At 41.6% G+C, this 16,695-nt stretch overlaps 1 protein-coding gene and 1 long non-coding RNA gene across 6 annotated transcripts in view; one reads left to right on the top strand and one right to left on the bottom strand.

The window, feature by feature from the left end:
• Positions 1-16,695, bottom strand: part of LOC120571314 (major histocompatibility complex class I-related gene protein-like) — a 52,006-nt gene that overhangs the window by 14,543 nt on the left and 20,768 nt on the right. For 2 of the 5 annotated variants that reach the window (XM_039820198.1, XM_039820197.1), the window contains exons 5-6: positions 1,646-1,948; positions 1,075-1,176 (exon numbers count right to left, since the gene is read on the bottom strand). In XM_039820198.1, coding sequence (XP_039676132.1) covers positions 1,075-1,176; positions 1,646-1,948 — 405 coding nt within the window. Of the gene's footprint in view, positions 1-1,074; positions 1,177-1,645; positions 1,949-2,743; positions 3,023-4,051; positions 4,322-5,700; positions 5,825-16,695 lie in introns of those variants that run through there. The other 3 variants (XM_039820200.1, XM_039820201.1, XM_039820199.1) reach the window with 3 other exon arrangements.
• On the top strand, positions 1,712-16,494 carry LOC120571330. Its single transcript, XR_005641216.1, has 2 exons — positions 1,712-1,760; positions 16,399-16,494. It is a non-coding gene; the product is annotated as an uncharacterized LOC120571330 (long non-coding RNA).

Consider the following 16,695-nt stretch of genomic DNA (forward strand, 5'->3'; position numbering starts at 1 on the left):
TGTGTGTGTGTGTGTGTGTGTGTGTGTGTATGTATGTATGTATGTATGTATGTATGTATGTATGTATGTATATATATATATATATATATATATATATATATATATATATATATATATATATATATATATATAGCAGTGGATTCGTTCCCTTTCTTAATTTATTTTCCAGTTCATAATGAGTCTGGTTTACTCTCAATATCAATGGGTTCATGCACAATTCATCCAAAAATAAGTTAATATCAAAATTATAATTTTGGCTCCAATATATCCACATTTATTCATTCTATTATTTCTTTTTCATATTTCCAATTTTTTTATTTACTTATTTAGACCATTTCTCTTTATGTTTCAAAATTTTTGGATTTAATTTTTTATTCTTTTATTTCTTACTCTTTATAATTCCACAATTTTAGTTTCTCTTCTTTTACAGATTTATTCTTCTTTATGGCACTCCTAAAGTTCCAAAACCAAACCAAACTCTATCTACACTCAGCTGTTGGTTGAGGGCCATCAAACTGCCGGTCAGCCTTAAAGGGACAGAAATGTCTCGGAGTGGATTATCTGTAACGCTAATACATAAAATACAACTGGATTATCTAAAAGTAAACACACATTAAACATAATATATGAAGAATAGAAGCAAATATGATGAAATATCAACACATAAATATTAATGAACGTTTACCTAAAATATATATTTGTCTCTTCTAGTCATATCATAACGATATGCACTGAGCTCACACCTCTTACTGCTCAAGTTTGAGGTTTGCTTCACTTTTAAAAGGTGCTGTAGGATTGGGGAAGATCCAGGACTTAGCAAAAAAATTGGTGCATCTGAACAGGGCACTGTGGATTTTTACTATTCGCACTACAGGCTGTAGGTGGTGCCAGAGGAGCCGGATTTTTTTTTTTTTAAAACATAGGGTCAGTTTCAGCAAATATGACAGAAAGTTAGTTTTGTAAGTCTTAGCCTACCTACTGCATCATTAAAGTCTGGATCAAAGCATTCATTTTAAGTCTAAAATCTAAATACTGAGATAGAAATGAGGCAATCTTTCTGTTTGAGTCTCTCACCTTTCTTCTTTCTGTAAACTAGGACTCCGATCATAGCGAGGAGGACGAGAGCCACAACAACCACTGCAGCGATGATGGGGATGGTCATGTTAGTGGGCTTCTCTGTTGAGCAGAAAACAACAACAATAGTCCCAACCTGAACAGATGAAGCAGTTTAGAAGAGAAGAACATCCATTTATCAACCAGACCACTAACCTGTATACAGACACTTTGTTACATGTATGAAAGTGGTTAAAAAGAAGTGTTTTGTTTCATTATTGAAATGTTTCTTTTTCATTAAATCAAAGCTATATAACCGGTGGGCAGACAGCACAAACATCATGGTGGTGGACAACAATCATTTCTCCAAAGCAGTTTAAAACTTTTAGTTTACATTACTGTAAAAGTAAAGATTGGTTTAATGATCTAATCATTAAAGATATATATTTAAAAAAACTAGAAAAAAGAAACTGACAACAAAACCATTTAAGGAAACAAAACTTCCCATCCAACACATAAAATACATGAACTCCAGGACTGTTAGAGTAAACTAGATGTGTGTTTCCTTCCTCACGTCTGATTCCAGTCTCACCTCTGTTGGTCCTGATCTCTGCTTTGTCCAGTTTGGTGATGATGTCGTCCTCCACACCAGCGAGATGAAACACACAGTCGTACCTCCTCCAGTCTTCAGCTGGGACTGATGAAAGGTCCAGGTCAACACTCATCTGGAAGGATCCATCGTGGTTGGGGAGGATCTCTCCGAGGTCCACGTCCTCATGAAGCTCCTCTCCATCTTTCCTCCAGAACATCATGGCTCTGTCAGGGTAGAAACCTGTAGCGTGGCAGCTGACTGGAGAGGAGGGAGACTTCTGGAGGAGAGACACTGAGGGAAGATCTGCAGAGAGAGAGAGAGAGAGAGAGAGAGAGAGAGAGAGAGAGAGAGAGAGAGAGAGAGAGAGAGAGACAGAGACAGAGAGAGAGAGAGAGAGAGAGAGACAGAGAGAGAGAGAGAGAGAGAGAGAGAGAGACAGAGACAGAGAGAGAGAGAGAGAGAGAGAGAGAGAGAGAGAGACAGAGAGAGAGAGAGAGAGAGAGAGAGAGAGAGAGAGAGAGAGAGAAACAGGGAGAAAGAGCGCGAGAGAGAGAGAGAGCGAGTGAGATGAGAAAGGTCAAACGTGAATGGAAAGAAAATAACAGAAAAAGAAAAATTAAGAGAATGTCATTAGTTTTGCAGGTATTTGGTCATAAATCAAATGTCTGGATAAACAGAAGGATTTGACCTGATGATGGCGTTAGCTGAAAAGTCAGAGGTTCAAAGTTTTTACAATTGATTCTCTGGGGACCATGAATATATGTACAGTATTTTATAGCCATCCAGTGAGTCTGTAACAAGCTGAATGACAAACAGACCAACTGACAGACCACCTGTCAATGCAGTTAAACTTACTCACCGTATGCTAACTGTGCACTGGCTATCATTGGCTATTGATAGAAAGTAATGTCAGAGCACTCTAACTTGTCAGTCTCTACTGATTGAGGAGGGCTAGATCAAATCTTACCACCACAGAAAACAGCCAAAAAGAAGGTGATGTCAGACTGATTGGAGTGATAATAAAATGACAGTTCAGTCTGATCAGACGGTATGAACATTGTTGTGTTCATGAAACTACATCAGGAAATGTGATTCTACCTTTTCTCAGAAGAAAGATCTTGCCGTAGTCCACATACATCTTCAGCCATTCAGGATAAATCTCAGTGAGGTAAATTTCATTGTATTTTATTCTAGATTTGTCAGCATCCCATCTTTGTTTGGTGATGACAGCCTGTGGTTTTGGAGCGATCCATGTAGATGTCTTCAGGTCCAATGCTAGGAAGTCTTCTCCATCATAACCATACTGATTAAAACCATTGACCTCTCCAGTCTCATCGTCCCACTCACAGCCACTCATCTCCTGGAAAATGTGGACACCTGAGAGACGGAGACTGTAATTATTAATAATAATATAATAATATTTTTTTATAGAGTGCTTTTGACGGTACTTATTTCTTATTAATTACTTATTTTCTATTTCACAGCTTAAATAGTAACTACTCTGTAAATTCCCAGATGACTGCTGATGGGAATGAAACAAGTGTGTGCATTCTGTACACATCCAACTGTTATATATATACAGTACACACACACACACACACACACACTTACATACATACATACCAATACATATATACATACATATATATATATATATACATATATATATATATATATATATACATATATACATATATATATATACAAATATATATATATATATATATATATATATATATATATATATATATATAAAAAAACCCAGTGTGGGTAACTCCATAGTTTAGGGTTTCAGATGTGGAACATGAAATGAACCATCCCTGCTTGGTGTCCAGCTGAGGACCTGATCTCTCTCCTCCTTGTGTTCTGTTATCATACAACTGGTGCTGTCTAACATCTGCAGCCTTGGATGCAGTCCCAGGTTCAATTGACCAACAACTTATAGTTATTGCATTATTTTCTACTTCTTGGATTACCATATCAGAAAGGCAGTTGCATTTCATTAGTCTGATTTTGTGTAATGAAAGTTTACTTTGTTAACAGAATATTTATTACGTACATGATGAAAAAAAAGCCTACACAGGCTTCCAATTTTCCAATATGTAATATCAAACTCTTAGTTATTTCACTTTTTAAGCGTTATGCAGCAACACAAAGCTTCAGATGGCAAACAAAACATTTGGATTCCTGAAATCAAACCTGTCCAGACAGATGATAAGGCCCTCAATCACATTATCTGACAGGTCAATGAAGGACATGTCTTGTATTTCCTCTTCCTGTGTATGTTATTGTGAAGATATTTTGACTATTGATGTTTAGAATTTCATTATCTCAGGGTGGGAATGAGTTTAGGTCACTTTACAGTTTGGCAGTAAAAGTTAAATGTAACATGTTTAAATACTGTACCTCCACTTTGGTTGAAGCGTTGCTTGAAGTTATCTATTCTGGCTTTGAAGAAGTTTGGCTCAATCTCCAAAAATCTTTGAGTGTAAAACTCCAACTGCTGAGGATTATTTTCTAAAAATGTTTCCACCCAGTACTGTTTGGGTTCTGCTATCTTTTGCTTGGTATCGCAGTAACCCACCAGAACTTCATCCACCACTGCAGCAGCCACAAATTCTGGGAAGTTTGGGACTCCAGAAGATCCAGTGAAGAAAAACTTGAGTGAGTGTTTCACTGAAGGTCAAACAAGGTTTATAGATTCAGTATAAATAGACGCATATCATTATTGTATCATAAATATGATGGTAGTATGATTCCTCAAGTAGGTTGTCTTTTACATGAGGCAATTTGGATTTGTATCTAATTGTTATATTTTTTAAGTAATTGCATGTTTTGTATCAGTACCACACTTTTCCATACGTGGGGTCAAAAATGACCCCAAGCATTTTCTATGGAATTTCAAAGGTTAACCCTAGGAGCCTTTGATTTTTATCAACTGTGACTGTCAGGTATACATTTACTGTTGATCCACACATCTAATGCCAGCAGTCTCACCACCCTGAAGGTTATTTTTACTAAATGTTAATATTATTTTTAATACTCTACCAATCACTGATCTGATCACTGCTACTAACTGCATTAGTGTATTCTTATTCGAAACAGTGCTTACCAAAATCCCTTCATGTTTACTTTACTTTACCCTAATTCCACACTGATTTAATTGTTATACGCTTGACATTTCAACATTGAATACTGATTTCTGAAAGATAATCAGACAATTAAATGTTTAGTCTATGGAATGTAACAATAGTTACAAGCTATAAAGACAAGCACGTTTTGCAAGATTTCATGCGCTTTCAGTAGAGCAAAAATGATTTCAATATGATTTATTATTTTTAGTAGTGGCTGTAAACCTGCTAGCATTTACAGCACTTCTCAGTAGTTCGTGAAATGGTCACGTTATTTAATATCTATTTTTTTTCATGTTGGTGAGGACGATTTTTAAACTAATGAATTTCAATGGGAAGCATATTTCGTGATCGAAGCACGATTACAGTAGCGAGTAGTATGAAATGCCGAAAATCCGCGTAGGGAGGTTGGTTGGGGTGGTGGATGCTTCCCATTATGTGCTGACCACACGAATAAATGACGTTCTCAGCAACACGAAATAAACGAGATAATCGTGTCTGTACACGAATCAATAGATTAAAAATAACGTGAACATTTCACTAACGCCTGTGAGACTGTGTTGCCCTTAGACATGCACACTATGTAAATATACTCTTGATCACAATCATGGTGTGTGTGTGTGTGTGTGTGTGTGTGTGTGTGTGTGTGTGTGTGATATTGTATTGTTAAGTAGTAAGTAGTTTTTTGACTTAAGAAAGAAATTTCTTAAGTTTAATATATAAAACGCTTTAATTCTAATTGGGGTCATTTTTGACCCCACACATGGAAGAGTGTTGGTAGGTCATGCATCTAGATGGTTAATCTAAAACATGATAGTCTCGAGTTGAAGTTAAAGTGAAACTCCAGCTGTGTTCCAGAGCTACACAGAAACAAAACGCAGAGCTGAGTTCAAAGTAAAGTAAAGATTTAAAATGTGATCTTACCTGGAGATGAGACGTGACAGAAGAGAAGCAACAACATGAACTTTTTCATCTTGTTTTGATAAAGACGTGTCCGGACAGTGGTGGACTTCGATAAAGTTAGAAAGAAAACAGATTATAACTTCTGGGATCAAATAGCGAAATGATTGTGAGGCGCTGCCGCTACAGGTGTGGTTACGCGCACGGTAGCCGGGCACGCTGCTGATGACGGCATAAGGTAGCGTCAAACTCAGCTGGAGGGTAATGTTTGTTGGACACTGATTAACTGGCAGCGTGGAGCAGTTTCTTCCTCTTGGGCACTTAGGCTTCATTAATGGTATGTGTAAATCTTGTTATGTGCATGATGTTATTTATATGCTATTTATACTGTTGTGCTATATGAATTGTGAACGTTTGTTTGTATTGTGTAGTGTGAAGGTGCGCGGATGTGGTGAGGCTCGTCTATCGTTTATAGTGGCTGATTTTAGACCGGTAGCATCTTTGTTTATGAAGGTTGTGGGTGTATTGTTTGTTTTATGGCATTTGTTGTATTCATAAATGTGTCATTCTTTTCTTGTGTTAAAGGGGCACAGTGTTAGGACTTATGCCACTGTTTTGAGGTGATTACAATTGCTAACCTGTATCGCCAACTAGGACAAACTATTGTGAAGTGAATAAAATTCTCGCTTACTGTTTAAACGGTTTGTGGGCATTCATCTTTACAGAACCTGCACACGCATTACATTTGGCGCTGTGAGCAGGGTAACTTGCTGGTGTCTACCTCATATGTGTGGATGCAGGGAGGAGAGCTGATAGTCCCTGTTGTTAATGTTGGCCATACAGATGTATGCTTGGAACCACGCATTGGAAGTGGAAGTGTCTGTCCATATGCAAGAGGCCACCTTGGTGCAGCCTTCGGCAGAGTCACCTAGGTTTCCTTTTGAATTCAGTAGTGCTTATTTGGATGAGCATCAGTTAGCCCAGGTGAGGGAGTTGCTGGAGGAAAATGCTGATGTGTTTGCTAGAAGTGATAGTGAGTTGGGCTGCACCGAGGTTATACAGCATGAGATTCCACTCTTAGATAACACCCCAGTTAAACAGCGCTATCGCAGACTTCCCCCAAGTCAGTACGAGGAGGTTAAGGCACATATAATGCAGCTTTTACAGCAGGGAGTTATTAGGGAGAGTTGCAGCCCTCGCCTCTGGTAATTGTGCGGAAGAAGGACTGGACTTTGAGGATGTGTGTAGACTACCAGCAACTTAACACCAAGACCCGGAAGGATGCGTACCCTCTGCCCAGGATTGAAGAGTCATTGGATGCACTGGGAGGTGCCCAGTGGTTTTCAACGCTGGACCTGGCGAGCGGTTACAACCAGGTGGTGGTAGCAGAGAATGACCGGCAGAAGACTGCATTTTGCACACCATTCGGCTTGTTTAAATCTAATCGAATGCCGTTTGGTCTTTGCAATGCACCTGGGACCTTTCAGCGACTCATGGAGCGTATATTCGGTGACGAGCATTTCCAGTCCTTGCTGCTGTACCTGGATGACGTGGTGGTGTTTTCCACATCGTTTAGTCAGCACCTGACTCGACTGCGGATGGTGCTCTCCAGGTTTCGGGAGCACGGCCTGAAGGTGAAGTGGAGCAAATGTTCACTGTTCCAACCTGAGGTGCCATTTTTGGGCCATGTTATCTCGGCAGAGGGTGTTGCAACCGATCCAGAGAAAATTCGGGCTGTGGCCGAGTGGAGGTGCCCTGCTAATTTTGCAGAGCTTCTGTCTTTCCTGGGATTTGCGAGGTTTGGGATTTGGGAGGTTTGTGGAAAACTTTTCGCGTATTGCCGCCCCTCTCCACGCTCTTTCGGCTATGGGTTCCCACAAGGGCCTGGGCTCCAGGTCTAGTGGGGTCCCCTTCAAGCAGTTGTGGAGTTTGGAATGTGAGAGTGCGTTCCATGTACTAAAAAGGCGGCTCACCTCAGCTCCAGTGCTGGCCTATGCGGATTTCACTAAGCCTTTGTATGTGGAGATTGACACTAGCCATCAAGGGTTGGGGGCGGTTTTGTCGCAGGATGGCGAGGGGGGCCGGGGGCCGGTGGCCTATGCAAGCCGAGGGTTGCGGCGCTCTGAGAGGAATATGGATAACTACAGTGCTATGAAGTTGGAGCTACTGGCCCTTAAGTGGGCTGTTAAAGATAAGTTCCATGACTACCTGCTGGGACGGCGATTCACTGTTTTTACGGACAATAATCCACTGAGTCATCTGGCGACCGCAAGGTTGGGAGCCGTGGAGCAAAGGTGGGTGGCGGAGCTCGCTCAGTTTGATTTTGAGCTGCGCTACCGGCCTGGAAAGCAGAATGCAAATGCGGATGGGTTGTCAAGGCAGTATGTGAAGGACGATGGCCCAGGGGTGTGTCAAACCATCGAGCAGGTGAAAACTACTCTGGCAGCCGGGGTAGGAGGCCAGTTCACAGCTGCAATGAATACTATGGGGTAGGGCTGGGCGATATATCGATATAAACAAATATATCGATATATTTTTAAATGAGATATGGAATTAGACCATATCGCATATATCGATATAGTTCAAATGTGATCCTTGCTCCCATAGATATGTCGCCGTGAGGTTCTAAACATACGTCAAAACCCGCCGCCATCTTGGAACAGGGGTCCGAAGCATTCAGATCAACGCTAAAGATGCCGGACTTTTGTACTGCTTAATTATGTTCGATAGAGGAAATGAAAAGAACAAACCGCAATGGATAACATTTAACAGGTGACAATGTGTTTTATGATTATATATGCCGCCTTCGACCAGCAATCTGAGCTCCGGCGGCAGCGGGAGGCGGAGAGCCCCGTGGCCGGCCGCAGCGTCTCTTCCCCGGCAAAAAACAAAACAGCTCGCTGCTGCGCCGGTCCCCGCTGATCCAGATCGGACCAGCCAAAGACAGAGTTGTGACCGTTAGGATCTTACACGTAGTCCAGGACGAACTGTATGTCGATATTGGCGGAAAGTTCCACTAAGTTTCGGCCGGCAGGCGGACGGAGAGAGGCTACAGCGGGGCAGCGACCGTCTGCGGCTGCAGGATCTGGAGCTCAGTGCCCGTTAAAATTACATGTAACGCATAAATACATACAGAAATAAATAGTGGAGGAATGAGCCTGGACATTTCAGTCTGTTTAAACTTCACCTTGAAGCAGAAACTCTTAGTTCAGAAGGGTGAAGTTTCCGTTTGAACTCAGATCTGTGAACCGATCATAATAAATATTCTTTGTAACACATTAATTAGTTTCTTTGTTTTGTAGTCGATAGTTCATCTTTTAGTTTACTTAAGTGGAAGCAGTATCAAGTGGAAGAATGGGACTATAACCTAGGCTTACAGGCATGAGGCATTACATTTTGAACAAAGTAGATTATATTAATATCAAAAGCTTAATTGACCTTTGGAACGAATCACAAAAAGCCTATGGAGCTTTGATTTCAAAAAGTTACTCCTGTTATACAGTATTTAGGTTTACATTTTATTGTTATTTGAACAGCTGAGCATTTAATCATGAACCAGGTGAAGAAACCGGTTTATTATTTATTTGATTTTGCAACTGTTTCTATGAAACTACTTGTGACATGTCATATTTGATTTGGGCTTTGACTGAACATTTGCTCTCACTTCGCGGAAAAAAATATCGGGATATATATCGTATATCGATATTCAGCCAAAATATATCGGGATATGACTTTTGGTCCATATCGCCCAGCCCTACTATGGGGGCCTCATCAAGCTTCCCAATGTATTCTAGTGACTTTTTGGCTTCCAAACAGCAGGCTGATACAGTGTTCGTGGCGTTCCTGAAATATTGGCGGCGAGGGCAGAAACCCACCCGGGCAGAACGTGTAACGGAGGGCAGGAAAACATTGGAGCTCCTGCGGCAGTGGGAGACTATTACGGAGGAGGCTGGGGTACTGTATCGGGAGCTACTGGACTCGAAACGGGGACGTCTGAAGCAGCTGCTGCTGCCCCACAGTGTGCGTGCGGAAGTCCTGCACCATATGCACGATAGTCATGGACATCAAGGCGTCAAGAGGACATTCCAGCTGGTTCGGGCCAGATGCTACTGGCCAGGAATGCACGCGGAGATTGAGGAGTACTGTTGGAGATGCGAGCGCTGTATTGTGGCTAAGGCCCCACTGCCGAAAGTGGTGACGGAATGGGGAAGTTTGAGTCATTGGAGGTGCTGGCCATGGATTTTACAGTATTAGAGCCATCTAGCGATGGTCGTGAAAATGTACTTCTGTTCACCGATGTATTCTCCAAGTTCACAGTGACCGTGCCCACCCGAGATCAGAAGGCTGTGACGGTGGCAAGGGTGAGGGAGTGGATTCAGAAGTACGGAGTTCCTCAAAGAATTCACTCGGATCAAGGGCGGTGTTTTGAAGCAGAAATGATAAAGAATCTGTGCAAGGTGTATGGAATGAGCCGGAGCCGCACCACCCCATATCACCCCCAGGGGAATGGTCAGTGCGAGCGTTTTAATCGCACCCTTCACGATCTATTGAGGATGCTGCCCCCAGAAAAAAAGAGGAGATGGATGGAGCACTTGCCGGAGGTGGTTTTTGCTTACAACACCTCAGAACATGCCAGTACTGGCTACACCCCATATTTCTTGATGTTTGGCAGGTCCCCCAACCTGCCAGTGGATGTTTTATTGGGAGTAGGAGGAGAGGAGTTTGGAGGGACGACCGATGATTGGATCCATATGCATCAGCAGCAACTAAAGACAGCTCACAATCATGCACGTAGGCAAATGACCCTGCATGCGGATGCCCGTAGACAAAGCCATGGGCCCTCATCTCGACAGAGTGCTTTACAGGAGGATCAGTTTGATTCTATAGGCGGAATCGCACCTTTAAGGGTCGGCATAAGATTCAGGACGTATGGCTGCCAGTTCCCTACCAAGTGCTGCCTCGGCCGAACCCCAAGGGGGGGGTGTACACTGTGGCTCCAGTGGATGGGCCCTTGGCCCCCAGTAATGTACATCGGATGGAGCTCAGGCCCTGTGGTAAGGCTGGGTCTGTGGAACCACCTCTGGGGCAGAGTGTGAGAGCTGGCGTGCAGCAGAACGAGGTTTCAGCAGATGAGGAGTCAGAAGAGGACATGGGGGTGCTGCTCAAGAAGGTTTCTCCAGAAGTGGAGTTTGATGGGGGTGTCTGCAATGACGCCCCGGGACAGGACAGCAACTCGAAGGAAGCGGAGGTGAGCATGCAGGTGGGCCCTGAAGGATCAGGAGAGAGTGAGATGGGGGATATAGCAGCTGTTGCACAACAGGTGTCGGACCCAGAGTTGTCAGAGGAGGAACGAGACCCTTCTCCAGTGGGGCTGCAACGGTCGGCTAGGAGCACGGCCGGAGTGCATTCCAATCCCTTTCATCTACCACGGTCTGCAGTGCCAAGGCGAGGGGGACGGGCTGGAGCCCAGGTAGTGGCCCATCTTAACAATTTATGGTTAGGTACCTTAAAAGAGATTCTGTCCACCATTATGGATAACTTAAGTAAATCTTCCATGCTGTGAGGTATTGGACCCGGCAGGTACCTAAGTGTTGGCTCTTAGCCCTATCATCGGGGCGATGATTTGTGTTCTGGGGGGGGTGAATGTGAGGCGCTGCCGCTACAGGTGTGGTTACGCGCACGGTAGCCGGGCACGCTGCTGGTAGCGTCAAACTCAGCTGGAGGGTAATGTTGTTGTTTTTACGCGTTAAAGGGAGCAGGTTCCTTCCTCTTTTGGGCACTTTAGCTTATTAATGGTATGTGTAAATCTTGTTATGTGCATGATGTTATTTATATGCTATTTATACTGTTGTGATATATGAATTGTGAACGTTTGTTTGTATTGTGTAGTGTGAAGGTGCGCGGATGTGGTGAGGCTCGTCTATCGTTTATAGTGGCTGATTTTAGACCGGACGCATCTTTGTTTATGAAGGTTATGGGTGTATTGTTTGTTTTATGGCATTTGTTGTATTCATAAATGTGTCATTCTTTTCTTGTGTTAAAGGGGCACAGTGTTAGGAATTATGCCACTGTTTTGAGGTGATTACAATTTCTAACCTGTATCGCCAACTAGGACAAACTATTGTGAAGTGAATACAATTCTCGCTTACTGTTTAAATGGTTTGTGGGCATTCATCTTTACAGAACCTGCACACGCATTACATGATATTAAATCACAAACGACGCATCTTTCCTACCGCACTGAGGGAAACAACGAGCTACAAACTCACTTTCATCAAAACGAGCCGTCCTCCAACCTGGAGAAATAATACTGGTCTCTCCGAGCAGCCTGACCATCAGAAACTGGGACCGCAGAGGGCGCTGCTGCATGCACCAGTTACATTTGTAATAACCTACCTAAAACCTTACACTAGACCTACATTTAAAATATTCATATTCTACTGTAAAGAACTAAATATTTAAGGGACCAGCATATTGGGTAAGTTGTCAGAATATATGACCCCACTGTAACTGCTTAAGGAGTTAAACTTAAAAATATTGTTTTGAGGTAGTTATTTCTGGCCACTCCCCCCTGACTTGCGTAAAAGAGGCGCTTGTCCCATTATCACTAGCTCGAGAAACCAGGGTGAACTGAGGATAAAACCAGAAGGAGCGCTGTCATCACCCTTCATCTGAGCCAATGGGAATTTAGACTGAGCATCAACGTCACTTGTTACTCGGTGAAACTTTTGTTTTTTTTGGTTTAGTTTATTACGATCCACATATATACACAACGTAGCCTACATAACATAAGTAGTAAAAAAAAAAAAAAAAAAGAAAATGTGTCACCTTAATTCATACATGGTCGTCTTAAGAGGAAACACCCCAGGCAAAACCATCATTTTTCAATTTTGAGTTTTTGGGCTATTTTGCTTCCATAGCATAGTCTTCTTTCAGACTATTGGGGGGGAAAAAAAAAAACATACATTTAGGTGTTTATTTTACTACACTTTGTCTATTTGCATCTGCAAATTTCTCCTAAATTCACCAAAATTAGCATTAGATAATGACTCATTTGCATATTTAAAGATAACATTTCAGAAAACTTGTAATACAAAAATATGTCTCAATGTAAGTAATTAAGTGGGGAAGTTTCATGTTGCCATCTGTTAGTTCATTATTTTGTCCTATTCACCTGGGGTAGTCTCCCCTTACCTTGTTTATAATCTAATATACTTATATAATATTAATATTAAAAATAATTTCAGCCTGTGTTAGAGGATGGGGAGACATGCGGGGCTTTATTCTGGTTTCTCAGCTGTGTTCACATATGAAAGGAGTATTCTACCTTCTGCTGCTCAGATCTTCTAGATCTGTAGCCAATGTATTTTGCTGCGATCTTCTAGAATAATATGTAGGCTAATGTAATATAATGTAATGTAATATAAATGTAAGAATTATTAGCAGCATGAATATGTATATCCGTAACAGCTGTAGGCCGATACTGCCACCTAGTGGGAATTCAGGACTGTAATGTAATATAATCTAATGTAATGTGCAGACATGTATTAAATCTTGCGGGAGGTCAGGGTTCACTGTCAGCTCCAGATCAGATACTCTGCAGTTTGTGGGGGTGCAGTAGTGTCTTCTTCTTCTTGTGTTCTGTGTGGCTGATTTGAAAACAGTCCTGATCAAAAATATCGACAACAAACAACTACTCCAAGAGTGCTTTCGTTGATGTTGTAGAGAGCTGAGAGCTTCTTAAAGCCAAAGATGAGATCAGGTGATCTGTGTGTGACAGGCTGAATGCTCCTGAACTGATCTGGAGCTGTGAACGCTGAAAACTGCTCCAACAAGAGAAATGGAACACCTCTGTTGATGTTTGAACACCTGATGCTGGTTTTCATTTTGCTCTTGCTTTGGCGCTGTTTCTACTCTCTTTCCATCCTCACTTATTGTTGCTGAAGCACTTTATAAAACGTTATAGAGTTTATGCTTACTGTACTAACACATCTTATATCCAGGCAATATTTTATGGTTTGCGACTTTAAGGCTTGAACTCTTTCTGCTTGCTGCTGATCAATACCTGAGTTTATCATGATAAACTCTGATTATATGTATTCAACATTCAATTAATAACAAAATACCTTTACCAAAGAGGAATTCAGGAAAAATACTTTAATGGTATGAAACAACTATATGAACTTTAAACCTCATACAATACATACATCCATCCCCTCACTCACACAATATGGCTCAGATTTCATTGCAACATCTTTTCACATTCAAACCTCTGAAGGATTGTGGGTCAGAATAACCAGAAAAGCATGCTGGCTTGTCTACTGCAACATCTGACCAGATGCAGTAGCACATCCTGGTATTTTTTGGCAAACTGCATTTGACATTCTATGCATTGTGATGTACTAAATCTTTTTCCTGACATACTAAATAGTACGGTAGTATTGGAACGCTGGGACTTGTGCGTCTAGTGGTTCTTCCAACTTCATGTCTTACAGTCTTAAAAGGCAGCCACCGTCCCGGCTCTGTCAGTCCTGTATCAGTCAGTAATCTCTAGACGGGTTTTTCTTAGAGACAATCCTGTCTAGGAAAATGTGTACTCCTCACTCAGTGGAGTTCAGCATCCTCTTCTGATCTTCACTGTCACCCTGTCAAGACAAGTAGTAAATAAATTGTAAAAGTCATATTTTTCTCATATTGATGTCCACATTTTGGAGAACATTAGTTTTTATGGTCAGTCCCTCCAGAAAAACGCAATTATGCGATCGCATAATTCAATGCATATTCAGCCAAAGTCCGCATATTTATGCGGGGGGCGCATTTTTTCAAATACGCTGCACTTCTGCCGCATAAATTGCCGATTTCTGTCCAAAATATGTGGGGCTTGCATGATTTCATAATCCCCGCATTTTCGTTGCAAAAAAGTCACATAATACATCTTAGTAGAAAGTTGAAAAATGTTGCGTTTACACATAATACATTTTAGCAGAAAGTTGAAAAATGTTGCGTTTACACGAGCAACCGTTTTCCCCTGTTGCCATGGGAACGTTATGAAGTGACGTAGTTATGCGACGTGAACATCATCGAAAAGCAACGTGTTGGGGGGAATCACTTTTTTTTCTCTTTTTCATCAAACCACAGTTTTTTGCAAGTTCCCGCAATTTTTGCAAGTTCCTGCAATTTCATCACATAAAATTGCATAAATATCCCGTATATTCCATTGCATTTTTTAAGAAAACTTGCCGCATAATCAAGGATTTTTGCCCGCAACAATCACAAAAAAACTCAAAAAAGCATTTTTCTGGAAGGACTGTATGGTGAACAGGATATTAGTTGCTTGTCCACAAGGGGGCAAAAGAAAATCGATTTGAATAGTGCCCTATATTTAGACTACTATTATATTTTATTTTATTCTAAATATAGGTCACTAGATTTGAAGTATTTTAAGGTAGAATTCTTACTGTTAGCAGGCCGGAAGCCTGAAATACAGATGAGAGAAAACAATGTTAGACTTTTTACATTACATTTACATTTCAGAATTTATAAAAGGAGAAAACTAATAAATTCACTATCGCCTATAAATGGATTGATTTCCCAAAAGTACCACAAATAATATGCAGGACGAGTCTATCAGCGGTATTCCTATTAAAGTCATTAGTGTTCCTCACCATTATTGTTCCTTCTCCAGATGAAGAGTCCAGAGATGCAGAGTGCCAGCGCAGCAGCAGCAGTCCTACAGCAACTCCAACAGCAGCACCAGCAGGGAACTCTGGGGGATGAACTGGAACCAACACACAACATTCACACTTTGGGTTCATTCACATTGTTGCAACTTATCAAGTCGTGCTGAAGAGTTTGCTTCTACACTTCAGAGTTTAGGATGTAAAAGCAAAAATGTAAAAGGTACTTTTTCAATTAGCCACACTGTGGTGCTATTTGCTCTTCACTCCTTTTCATTGTTCTCTGGTGCATGAGCTAACTTAATTACCATTTTCTCGTGGCGCCATCTACATGTGAAAAGTAACTTTGCAGGAACTCTTGGAGTAAATGTCAGCACCAGTCCTCTAAGTGTGCATACAGTTGAACAATGTTTTTAAGACTTATGGCTGGTTATGTAATAAAGTATAACTTCACAGAATCTAAATCTCACAGCCAGCCATACTGGCGACAAATAGTTTGAGTGCAACCGAGACCTTTATTGCATCCGGTTGTATCTCCCTCTCCCTCATATCGTCATCTCAACACTGTCTCCCATACAGGAACAACTTGTGACTGCTGTACAGTAGTTCTATATGTTTATGTGGGGAGTTTTTAGCTGTTCTTTTAACATAATTGTACGTCTTACATATTTATTATGTTTTATGTTCAAGCCTGTGTTCTGTGCTTTAATAGGCTGTGAAATTAAAATGTTGGCATTATACACACTCATTTCTCATAAGTTCTTTATTGGATTACGGCCGAACAGATTTCTATAAATGCTGGTGGATAACATAATCCACCAGCATTTATAGAAATCTGTTGCAAACAAACAAATATGAAAGAATACAAAGATAACCACCTTGGCAAAGGTAACAAAAACCAAGCTCCATCACATCTGATTCCAGTCTTACCTCTGTTGGTCCTGATCTCTGCTTTGTCCAGTTTGGTGACGATGTCGTCCTCCACACCAGAGAGCTGAAACACACGTGTGCCCTCCCTCCAGTCTTCAGCTGGGACTGATGAAAGGTCCAGGTCAACACTCATCTGGAAGGATCCATCGTGGTTGGGGAGGATCTCTCCGAGGTCCACGTCCTCATGAAGCTCCTCTCCATCTTTCCTCCAGAACATCATGGCTCTGTCAGGGTAGAAACCTGTAGCGTGGCAGCTGACTGGAAAGGAGGGAGACTTCTGGAGGAGACACTGAGAGAAGAGCGAGAGAGAGAGAGAGAGAGAGAGAGAGAGAGAGAGAGAAGAGAGAGAGAGAGAGAGAGAGAGAGAGAGAGAGAGAGAGAGAGAGAGAGAGAGAGAGAGAGAGAGATCAAA

This window comes from Perca fluviatilis, chromosome 13, assembly GCF_010015445.1.
Source record: "Perca fluviatilis chromosome 13, GENO_Pfluv_1.0, whole genome shotgun sequence".
Lineage (NCBI taxonomy): Eukaryota > Metazoa > Chordata > Actinopteri > Perciformes > Percidae > Perca > Perca fluviatilis.